Raw genomic sequence first — 12634 nt, forward strand, 5'->3', positions numbered from 1 at the left:
TTCTTTAACGGGCACCTAAATCTAAGTACACGGGTGTTTTCGCATTTCGCCCCCATCGAAATGAGGCCGCCGTGGCCGGGATTCGATCCCGCGACCTCGTGCTCATGCAGCCCAACACCATAGCCACTGAGCAACCACGGCGGGTTACGGCAAAGGTGACGCAGGCGTTAAGCACTCCCCATACGTGGGCCGATACCGAAGATAGTGCAATGCCGGGCGACCCGTGGCGGAGGTGCAGTTCGCCATTACGGGGCCCACATGCGCAGCTTCGCTGCTCATCCTTCTTCACAGAGTGGAAGGGCACGGAGTTTTCTTTTCGTTAGTCTTCGTATGCCTCATGTGACTTGTGCCCGCTACGGTGAAATTCGTAGAGCCTAGGATGTCGTTAGTGAGTAGCGAGAACTGTGACATCACACGCACATTTACTGCGAGATCGAGCTGTTATGGGCTCACTCTCGTGGTCGTTTTGATGTCCACCTGAGTTATCGCTGGAATCCAAAATCCTTCGTGAGAGAATTAGAAGGAAAGCAAAGTTATCATGGAGCCGCGCGGATTCGAACTAACAACCATCCGATTGGCAGTACAGGATTGTACCCTTCTGCCGCTCTACCGACGCTACATAAATAGAGAATACTAATCCTGGGAAGTGCGACGGCGCCACCGGACCACCGTGATTGGCTAACGCCCACTCAACATCTGTGTACTGGATGGAGCTGGCATTCGCGCCTTCTTCGTGCTCTAGCACGTCGACTTCCCATTCGAGAACGCGGGCCTCAGTTTAAGTTTTCTCTTTCTAGCTGTGATCCCAATGATCGAGCTCTTCTGCTTTGTCTACATTTGTCTTCTATTTCATTGGGCGCGCTCGACTTCTCAAGTTTACTGGATTGCGCTGACGTCTGGTTTTCTTCGAAGATAGCGTCAGGCATATTATTGGGGTACCCCATACATTAATCTGAGGAAAGCTGAATTATTCGAGCAGCAAAATGAATCTAAAAGGTTCTTTTAATAGAGACTAGCGCCTAAGTACGGATAGGTAAGAGGAAGAAGAAAAGCCGAGTCGTCCCACTTCACCACCTATACAGCTGCAACTTCCACAAACGACTCATAGCCACACGTATACCCTTGAGACGACTCACACATTTATTTCTGAAAAAGGAGATTGCTCGCTCGCGCCTGCGAATGTTCAGCCCAACAAATACCGCACGATACAGTCTAAATATATTTCTTTGGCTATTGCGTCACTACTTTGCGTTATGGATAAAACTATTTTTAAAAATTTAATTTGTTGATAAACTTGTAAGGCCCACCTTCACTATAGCCAGGGCTATGTAGCAGATGGCGCGCTGCAGGAATGATCGATTCTGTGGATGCAAACATAAAAAAAAGAAGACAGCACAAGTACACACACGGCATTATGCGCCGACTTGCAATATAAGCAAAAGTGGCTATTGAACGACACTGTAGGAACATTTAGTGACTGAGTTATGAAAACGGCAATTTTCGAACGTCTTCACGGTCGTTTTGAGTCGCTAAGCTTGATGGCACAAATAAAAGTATTTAATTGACAGGGTAGACTTTTCGCAAATCGTTTATCAGAACGTTTTTACTTTCCTTATTTTTGCATAAGAATGCCTTCTAATGTGGTCGATGAGCAAAACGACAACAAGGTAAAAGCGGGATCCAAGGTTTCGACAAGTGGACTTGTCTTTTTAAAGCCGACTTATGGTTTCTTCGGCACAGTGTATATAGGTAGGGTTGCTCCAAAGGGAGAGGGGGTAAGTAGGGTGGGCGAGGCTATCGAGGCAACGACCGAGGGTGTAATATTGAGAGGAAAGGTGTGCTATTCAACGTCGGTGGAGGAATGTGAAGAGCGCCGTGTGTCAGCATGTTTACGTATTTATGTTAAGGTTCCCGTTTTCATGGAAGGGGCCTGGACAACGGTGGGAGGAGGAGGGGGATCATCTGCTCCACTGGAGGTCGGTGAACTCTCGTCTCTCTGCAAGAGAGAATAAATAAAGCCGTGGGAAATGTCGCTCGAGGAAAAATAAATAAATAAAATGGAATTGATGTAAAAATAAAAGAAAAAAAGAAAGGGAGGAAAGAAAAGAAAGACAAAACACTAAGCAACCCAATGAAAAATAACTAAGTGCTGTTGCCTATAGCTTGAAAGTTAGCAAAGCTAATATATTCTAAAGCTCCCTTTCAAACGTTTATGCCTATTGATTGCAATGAGGTATAGTTTCCTGTATTTTATGTCTCACACAGAATTGAAATTTGACTTTAGGATGTAGAGTTCATCAACGTTATGACCTGGTGGGTTGAAATACTCGGGGATGCCATTGCGAAACTATATATATATATATATATATATATATATATATATATATTCCATTTTTTTTACGAGCACCCTTTCCTGCAACTTCTTTTATTCCTTCGTGCAGAGAGACGACAGTTCATTGACTTCCCAGCGGAGCAGATAATACCCCCCCCCCCCCCTCTCATCCAATCCCCTTCCAGGAAAAAAAGGAACCTACAGTGACACGTCAACCGGCTGACACACGGCGCTACCTCGCACTCCTCCTCCGAGGCTTAATAGCACGCCTTTCTTTTCAAATCTACACCCTCACCACTAACACGCCCTCCGATCGTTGTCTCGCCCACCCACTCACCCCCTCTTCCCTTTAGAAGAACCCTACCGAGGAAAGGACATGTCGCCTTGAAAAAGCAAGTCCACTTGTCGAAACGTTGGCTCACGCTTTTGCTTTGCTCTCGTTTTGCTCATCGTCTTGAATTTCCATCACCCGCCTTCGCCGTGTTTTCCGTGGATTGCTAATGTGGTCGATTTTTTGATGAATTTTATTTTATGAACCGCACACACAATTGGTTAACATGTTTTCGACCGCAAAATACAATACCGGTCTTGCGCCACGTGCCCCTGTGCAAGTACTGAAATGTAATTAGTTTGAATATTTCCGGTTTATTATTTGTTAATGCATTTAGTTATTCGCGAAAAAAAATATTACGCTCCCCATAGAAGTAACACTCGTTGGCGGCTCGCAAGCGCTAAGGGCACTGCGGTTGTTCACGATATCTGGACTGCCTAGGTTTGTCAGGCAAGATGAGCTGCGGTCTGTCAAAAGCGAAGGTACGTTAGACGCCGGGCATAGAGCGAAACAGGCGCGCTATTCATCTCTTCTACACTGGCGCCTGTTAGAGCCGAGCTTTCTTGCCGGGTTGCAGGCAGCTTTTCGTACGTATGGCGACATCTACGAATGGCACGGCGAAGAAGTAGTTTACAAGTTTAACGTTTTAAGCACATACACTTTGACATATTATTGCTAGAGGGAACTGCGGCGCTAGTGTCTATGAGAGCTGCAAGCAGGGTGATTTTTTTTAATGCGTAGGTATTTTAATGCCTACCCAACGGGGAAGAACGTCCGTCAGTCCGGCTTTCAGCCCATCCTTCACGTAAGACGATCGCTTTCAAGATAGGGCCCGAAGCATCGAACGAATTGAATTTCGTGCCGCCTCTCGCTTCAACGCGAACTTAGCGGCGAGAACACAGCGCACACGAAGCTATCAGCACTCGCCGGGCTGTCCCCATCTCAGCTCGCTTTCCAGATTGGGGCCCGCGTGGGCGCGCCATATACGCAGCCGCCGCCGCGGTACTTTTGGTCACGGTTGATAATCGTTCGACGCGGATGGATAAGGTGCTAAAGAGCGATAGCGGCTTATAATGATTAGAACTCCGTCAGCATACCTGGCGCCACCACTTGCCAGGGGGGGGGGGGAGGGTTATGGGCCTTCATCCTCCCCCGAAATTTTTAGTGCTGTGATGCACCGCCGACCAAACAACCCCCGGCACCGGAGATCATTCTGGATTCTGGATCATTCTGGATTCGCTGCCCTGTCGCCTTTTAAGCGGCAGCGCGCCTATGGCTGTCTGTGCGCGAAGCGTTGGGGAGCAGTGCAATCACGACGCGCAAGCGGGCATGTAACTTGGTGCTTTGTATTTCGCAGGCATCATCAGTAACCGGAAATACACTAATACTTAATAGATATATAGAAAGACAGACACAATTTATTCGCACGTTTTGCAAACCGCTCTGCTATTTTCTAATTAGAATTTTGTTCCTAGCTTCGTCACTTCAGAAGTTGGTTTATTAGTCTTGACTAAAAATCTAATTAAGCAAAATACAAAAGATAGCGTGACATACTTCATACAAACGTGAGCAACATGCATTTGGTCGCGTCGTCTTAGAGTGCATCGGCATATTTTTTAACTCTGGCTAAAGTTAGCTGAAACACCCCGTATACAGTGGCTTTTGCTTAGATACGTAGATTTACTGGATACTTATTCGTGTATTTAAATATCTTGTTGCGAAGTGTTCCGGATACTTTCATTGAACTTTGTCCCCAGACACGTTTTTGCTTTTTATCAAGCTTTATCTTCGCATTTGTTTACTACATTGTACTTCGCATTTCTAATGTATATTTCGCAGAATTGCTGTTTTTTATATGTGATCTCTGTTGCGACTACGATTTTGGTGCAATTACTATACACGACCAGTGACAGCTGCTCCTGCGCAGTACATTGGAACGAAGGACAGCGTCACTGACATTTTTTACTGGCCGTTGCACATGTACAAAAGTGTAAAGAAGGTTCTTGAATGACAAAGTTTCATTAAAATATTTGTCCTCAACTTGTTCGTTTCACGGCCTATACATTTATCATATCAGCGGTATGCACTGCTTTGCTGGTTTCGCACTGATGTAGTTTTAACGTTCGTGTGATATTTTCTTTCTTATTAAACAGACAAAAAAACGTGGACGAATTGATATCCGTTATTTCCGGCACAATTTTTGGGACATAAGAATATATCCTTTTATGAAAAAATACATATTTTACGTGTCTTGACAGTGCGTAGCGTCCAAGAATTCGTTTGCTGCATCTTTGGCAATGACAATGTACTTATTATTCACGCATTTGATCCCTCAGCAAATTCTTCGAGGAGGCCGAGCTCCAACGTGAGCGTCCCCTCCTCCCCCTCCCCCCCGAACAAAATTTCTGGCTACACCACCGCCACCTGCGGTAGTTTGCTTGCCTCATCAATTTACCTTGCGCCGCCGTCCGCTACAGTTCGCGTCGCCGCAGCGCTGTCGTTTATACTGGTCGGACCAGGTTTCATAACATTGGTAATGACCCCGGGCTGCGTTGAGCTGAGCAAGTGGCACAATTCTTACGCGTACTTAGACCACTACCAGTGGAGTTTCTGCGTGAATTCTTATTGCGACAGCTATTCCATGGACCCTACAGGCACATTTCTGCTGTCGGCGGCGCCGCGAAGTCAAAGGGCGATAAAATCGTCTCCACGCGCCGTGTGCTGTATGTGCGATTGAAAGCGTGTGAGGATGAGCCGGCGATCGCGGTTCAATCTCGTGCACGCAAAGAAGGAAAGCGGGGAGGAAGCGCGCCGTCTTGCGCCGCGCCCAAGGCTCCGGGAGTGCGTTCTTCTCCGGGGTCCGTGGCGGCTGTGCGCGCCCGGGCCGCTGTACCTTGAAAACCATTTGCGACGGGGACAGAGTCCGCTGCATTGTGCGCTGTGCTTTCGCGGCTTAGTTCGCGTTAATCAGAGGCGCAGCACGAAGGTCAATTCGCTCGCTCCTGCTGCCGCGCTTATTCACTCCAGTGTTTCGACAGCGAGTTTCCGCGGTCATCGAGTGAGATGTGTTCATGTTTGCTAGTGCGCGCCTGACACCACGCTTGTTAATTTAGTTAGTGCGCCTATGTTTACAAGTTTCTACGGCCGATAAAGATATCCACGCTACATATAGCTGTCCACCAATATTCTATCGCAATCGATGATTCGCCTTTCGGTCGAAACTGTGACTTCTTATTTTTTATGACAAAGGCGAAGGCGGCTGTCGTCGGTGAATTTGAGCAGAACATTGGAATATTCGCAGACGTCTGCTCGAAAACGGCTCACGTTGAGCTCCACGGTTAGAACTTACGCGCTTGGACGATTCCTCGTCGGCGTTTCGAACTCCCACCACGGGAACCTGCAGTGAAATCACGCCGCCATGACAAAATCGAAAGGTCCAGCAATTCTAAATGAATCGCCCGGCGGAACTATAAACATAGAGATTTAAGAGGCATCGCGTTCTTCCACACACAGAGCATCCGACATGTATTTTTTAAAATATTCATTGGCAGATCGTAAAAACGTTTACAATTTTTTTTTTGTAAAAGTTAGATTTCCCATAAGCCCCGGTGTGCTTACGGTATAACATTTCTTGTTCAATAATGTTCATAATAGGCTGCCAACATATGTCTCTTTCAGACGCCTATGGACTGCAATAGAATAGAAATCTACATGTTTTCACGGCATTGCCGACACAAATTATGCGTACTTAATGTGGCCAGAAGGAAAAGTCTGTAAGGAGGCAAAGCGGACTACAAAGAGGCGGTTTAAAGATATATTTTGATAAGGACTGCGTGGCTTTAACTGACGTCCTCACGTACGCCGGAACACGGTTTCCTGAACGAAAGGACTTGTTCACGGTGGGAATGAGAGGTTTAAGGTACTCACAGAGTCACAGAATACGATAGAAAACTTCATCACGAGGCATCACAAGCCTAGTTCGGGGCATTGTGGGAAACTTACGGGCGTCAAGTGTTACATCATGCGCGAGGCTTTGAAATGCCTTTCCGTTTACCGTGCATTAAACAATGCTTTCATGCCATGATACTCGGGTCATTCTGAGTTTACCTAAAAAGACATATACGAGGTCACTTTTCTGAAAATTTAATATTACGGAGCAATTCCTTTAAACATCGTAATATTCTTTTTTAAAATCTTTTTTGCATCGTATACTGCACTTGCCCCGACACGACGAGAATAACAGCGATAGACGAAGCGGCGGGGTGATTTCGGCTTGTCTATATATATGATCCATCCCGTTGGCATATATTGTATATCTGGCTAGCGTCGCCGAAACTGTATATAGAGATAGGTGGATGTGCAGACGCTGGTACGCGAAGTACGTGGCTATTTCCTCTAGTGAAGCCTATCCCGAGTAGAGATGTAAACTTTCATGAAAGTTTGAGGGGCGTGAGAAAAACTGGCTACTCGCACGCTTTTTGCAGATAAATACCAAAAACTAAAAAAAAAAGATTATTGCGCTCGCCACAGAGCTATGAAAACCTCGACAGAATTATTTCTCTAACACTGAAAATAATGTAATTATTTCATTATTACATTATTCTGTGCACTCGAACATTTTTTCCCCGAAATTGTCAATGTCTTTTTCAGCCACTTGCATCTCAAATCCTGAGTTACAGCTCATCGTAGGAGACAGAGTATTGTTTCTGCAAGCCAAGAAGGGACACCAGAACATAAGACTATAGTTCATCCTCCGTGCGCGTTCCTCCACGCCGGTGCTCGTCGCATAGTTTAGAAATTACGACTCGCAGTGGAGGCGCCACATAGGTGTCCGAATGGTTCGAATCATGCACCAAGAGACCGTATACTGACAGGACGGAGTTTCGAATGAAGTTTTTGATAAGCGCGCTATTGCGGCAACTTTCTTGTTCTCGCGCTCTTTCTGTGACGCCTTACAAATGTGAGTGTGGCGTGCGTACGCTGCCCTGCGAAATTGAAATGAAGCGCGGTTGCACCGAATGTCGACGTGCGGTCAACGCAAACACGACGGTCTCGCACTCACATTGCGGGATAGAAAGTGGCCGCCCGCCACATGGCCAACGCAGCAGACGACAATGGTCCCGGCGTTCAGCATCAGGAACTTGCGCAGAGTGTCCACCACTTGCGCCTGCAGCGGTGTATATTACGACACACCGCGACAGTATTGATAACCATTGCATTAAGTATAACCACGAAAATATGCATAACGCGGTGGGCAGGCCCATGGCGAAGAAATCTCGTTCGAGAGCTGTGAAGCACTAAAGCATAGTTCCAACTGAAGCGTGTTCCTCACAGATAAATCGCTAAAATTAATGGATATAAATCGTGTCCCTCTCCTTCATAACTAGAGAGCCACTGCAATAAGCTTCTTTAGACAGGGAGATTAATCTGTAGAAAATTTTATTAATTCGGCTTGGGCAAGTTACGACTTACCGAAGGAACTGATATTACGGAACAGTGCCCTATATACGGCAGTCCAAATTTTGCTGAAGATTTCGCGTTGGGCTGTCTCACTATCATAACTAATAGGTACTTCGCATATTTCCATTTTCTTTACATAGCCCTCACTTTACGCTTTTACATTTGCTTAGACTCCTCGTACTTTACAGTGGGGGGGGGGGGGGGGGGCTACACGCGAGCCCACTGTAACGGGGAACTTTACTCTGACCCTTGTCACAACGTTGGCTCCAGGCTGAGGCTTCCTCTATTCGCTTACTGTTGATCAGTGTATTTCTCCTGACACGTCGGAATGAGCGAAGACTACCGTTCACTCGGAATGTATACAACGACAACAAATGAGACATCCATGCGGTCATAATATGCCTCGCACATAAAGTATCAGCTTTGCTAATCACTCCGCATCTCCTTACGCAATCCACACGGGCCGTATAGTTCTCTTTTCAATACATAACAGCCAGGGGCCGCATTTCCTTCTATCACAGATCGGGTATGTCGTTCTCAGCACGCACTGATTGGCTGAGCCCGCGGACGTAAATGTGTAGAAAAGAACATACTTCCTGTTAACTTTTATTTTTCGCGCTGCATTGTTCTCAAATTACTCGACAGACTGCGTACCCGTCAGTCCTGCTTGTCTGCGTGTTTGGAAGTTATATCGTGCGAAATTAAAGTGTCCAGGAAAGGGATCGATCAGAATATGGCCCCAGAGCAAATAAGTTATGAACCTGATCTTCCCACGGATCGTGGTTGGTTGACTCAGGCAAATTCAAATAACATAAATTTTGTGCCTTAGCACTGCGTCATTGCTCCTGCATGCAGCGGAGTGCTTATCCGCTATAGTAAAATTTAACCGAAAGCCCTATATAAACCTGACACGGTTGAAGCAAACGTAATAAAAACGGGCACGTATACATGCAGGTATCGGCAGGTTTCAACGAGGGCTCCTCTTTGCCATGCGAAGTTTAAGTGTAATACTCGGCGCAATATTTCTGTTGCGGATACAAGACGTATTACAGTGAACGGTTACTATAAAAGGCAGAAATGTAAGTTTTGATTTCGCACTTACAGGAGTCGGACCCGAAAGTGCCGGATTGGCCTGTAAAGAAAACAAAAGAAGGAACATTGGAACTTAAAACACCAATGAGGCTACTCAAGGAAACCACAAACGGCGCTGGACAAACGTGCAACGGAACGGCTTTTTACTAACGCATGCAACAGCACTTGACGTTCGGCTTGTTAATGTCGCGTCACTTCAGAAGTGCGGCAGCTCACCAAGAAGAATACAGATTCGAAAAAACATACCACGAGCGTTGAGGTGTCCTTATCTCTATCTGTATTTGTCTTGTGGGCTGTCGTACTTCTGAAGCTGAGCGCACGCGACACAGGAGAAAGGAAGGCTTGTAGAACGGCAACGGATTACTCAAATGATGTTCCCACAAAACATGTACGGCGTCTGCAACAGTCAACAGTCCATGTGCAATACGCGACATGCAAGAATTGGTCATTCGTATTAAAAATTTAATCTGGGGTTTTACTTGCCAAAACCACGATGTGATTATGCGAAGCTCCTTATAGGGGGAGGGGAGGGGGGGAACTCCGTATTAATTTTGACCACCCGAGCTTCTTTAATGCGCAAACGATGCACGGCTCACGGAAGTTTTTGCATTTCGCCGCCATCTAAATGCAGCCGTCGCGGCTCTGCCCACCTTTGAGCGCGCGAATGGATGGGCGCGCGGGACGCCGCCGAAAGCGACGTATAGTTTCGCCTCATGCGCACTCCCCGTCGTACAGCCTGAGACCCCTGTCAACCTCCGGGGTGCTGTTTATGCTGCACAGCAGCACAGGCGTCGCGTGCTTGCTATCGCTTCACCCTTCTAGCGGAACTAATTAAGGGGGCCTTGAAACGATTTTGACGATTTTCACAAACCTGCTGAGTCGTTATAGGTATAGGTCGCCTGGTGGCACGGGGCACAACCGAACACAGAGCTAATACAGCAGTAACAAAGTCTATTCTGCTTTGCTAGTTGGCGTAAATAATCGGCAGGAGCGTAATCGCGAACACGTCGTCTTTTTTAAATGTCTAAAATGTTTTACGCACGGTTACAGCAATGTTAGCTCCGTCTTCGGCCAACCCTCGGAGGGCGAGTGCTAGTTTCGGTTTCAAGGAACATGCGCGCTCCGACCGGTTGCCGGACATCCTAAATATTCTTTTAATCATCTCTTTGTGAATTTTAAATCGGGCGAAGAGCGGGAAGTGGTTGTCTTCGTGCATCCGTCGAGCATATACCTCCGTTCACCCTTGCCACTCGCTCAGCGATATCAAAAGCTGCATCGCGCTTGGTCATCTGCTTCGGTTGTCGTCCCAAGCATGAAGATGGGAAAGATAAGGCAGAGAAGCTTGATCAGGCGTGCAACGAACGGAAGATGCAGGAAACCAGGTCGACCGAGTATTAGACGAAGATGGCTAAATCAAGGCATCACATGTGTTGCGCGGTTCTGTGGTGTTCTATCATGGGGAATTCCAGTTCTGCAAAGTATTCAAGGTTCGCTAATGACAGCAGGTAAGGACAAGTATTTCACTTCATTTTCTGAGCAGCTATTCATTTTGCATGAGTAAACAAGTTCTGTGCAAGCCTGAGTGAACTGACATAGGAGCAGTGTCGTTCGATCCATTCGTCATGACGGCAGCCCATCTGCTGTCGGTGAAATACTTGTACTGCAGGGCTTGAGTGCGTGTTTGTCGCGGCATACATTTTGTGCGCTCTTTGTCGAGAAATATAGCCAAGGTTAAAGTAAAGAAAAAGAAGACACAGCCGTGATGTTTTATCAAATTTCAAGAGCAATGACGGCAAAAGGATGCACGCTGTTAAGAATGGCCACCTGCAGTGCCGGATTGCCGCCCGCTTACGACTATGAGGGCAAGATACCGGGAGCTTCGCCGCCAACTTCTAGCCACAGCGTGACTAAATCGACTTTGTGACGGAATGAGTTCGGCGGGCCAACTATTGTTCCCAAACTCACCAACGCGCTACCCAGAACGGCACCGAGTGCTACGGGACCCCTCTGACGTCGGCTCCGGGCATTGGAATGTGTGTGCCTTTGTGTGCGTAGGCCGTCCTGCGGGAGGCGGCTAGTTTTGCGAACGAACATTCGCCGCCTTGTATCGCCGGAGGAACGAGTGTTTAAGAACTGCTGTTGTGCGGGTGCTCGACTCACTTCTCTCTTGAGCAGTCATGTTGGACTGACACTCTCTCTGAAGCAGTCATGTTAGACTGATGTGCTTTCTCAAACAGTCATGTTAGACTGATATAAATATTGTAAATAAACCCATATTCCTCGTTCTCGATGAGAAGCAGTCCTTCCCTTCATCAACGTCCTCAGCGTGGATAAGTTGGACGACGGCATGGGCCAACTACCTTCGAATTCATGCCGGACTCCAATCTTGACAACGGATCCCGAGCGACGGGATTGAGCCCCCAATCCTGACAACGCACGTAATTTCTTGTTGCGTTTTGACGAACCATTGCTAAAATATCTTACTGAAAAAGGTTGAAGCTCTCTATTTTATCTGACTTTTGGAGCGCAGACGGCCCCATACGCACAGTTACCTTGATTTAGGCTCAGCGTTGGTGTGTGAAAGTTTATGGGCACTTGTATAAGAGACGAAGCGCAGTGTTATTTCTTTTGCCGATAAAATGTATTTAATAATACCTGTAATACAAGTATAGAGTACTTAATACTAAATAATTATTAAAGGGAAAATACGAAATAAGCACGAACTAGTAATCCCCTTGCGATGAATAGTGGCATTAAGTTTTTTCTTTTTTTTATGAATGGTTGGTTCCTTGCGTTGCTGTTGTATCAAAATAGTGTCCGAATACTCGCCGTGCTTTTCTGTACATATGAATATGACGCAAAGTATGACGACAGGCAGATTATACATGCTTGTAAGTGCTATAGAAATATGCTTCCTCATTTGGCATATAGCTCAAATAATGAGATCAGTTATAGGCTGCTTCCTGTTCATGCAGATGCCTGTAGCCAGTTTAAAATTCTGTGGGTCCTCACATATCATGCTGTCAATGAAGTACATGTATTGTATTCTACCTTCTTTCTGTAAGCCACAAAATGTGTCGCCGTCATAATATACGTGATAGTCAAGTTCCACGTGACCAGCCCGTGATGGTTAATTTCGCATTGCTTTGGATCTTCTGGAATCTATGTTCGCTCATTATGACAAATTTCAGTTGTGAATGAAAATTCCTTCTGCACATTGTCACTTTATCACTTTGTAGAGGTCCTTCTTTTTTCCAGTACGGAATGTGTGAATAAAATAAAAAACTTCCAGCTTTTGTGTTGGGTTTTGGCTGACCGAGAAATCGGCCAGCTTAAGCAGATCGACTTTAGGACACACGAACAAAATTAAGTATTCATAGTGCCAGGAAGCTTTCTTTATACTACCGCCCCCCCCCCCC

The 12634-nt window shown here is 46.4% G+C and overlaps 1 protein-coding gene across 3 annotated transcripts in view; it reads right to left on the reverse strand.

Annotated features, from left to right (window-relative positions):
- The window catches only part of LOC135918294 (uncharacterized), a 44419-nt gene that overhangs the window by 8420 nt on the left and 23365 nt on the right, over positions 1-12634 (reverse strand). For 2 of the 3 annotated variants that reach the window (XM_065451956.2, XM_065451972.2), the window contains exons 4-7: positions 9226-9255; positions 7726-7830; positions 6013-6060; positions 1308-1361 (exon numbers count right to left, since the gene is read on the reverse strand). In XM_065451956.2, the coding sequence (XP_065308028.1) occupies positions 1308-1361; positions 6013-6060; positions 7726-7830; positions 9226-9255 (237 nt within the window). The remainder of the gene's footprint in view (positions 1-1307; positions 1362-6012; positions 6061-7725; positions 7831-9225; positions 9256-12634) is intronic. The other variant, XM_065451963.2, reaches the window with a different exon arrangement.

Source organism: Dermacentor albipictus, chromosome 2, assembly GCF_038994185.2.
Source record: "Dermacentor albipictus isolate Rhodes 1998 colony chromosome 2, USDA_Dalb.pri_finalv2, whole genome shotgun sequence".
NCBI lineage: Eukaryota > Metazoa > Arthropoda > Arachnida > Ixodida > Ixodidae > Dermacentor > Dermacentor albipictus.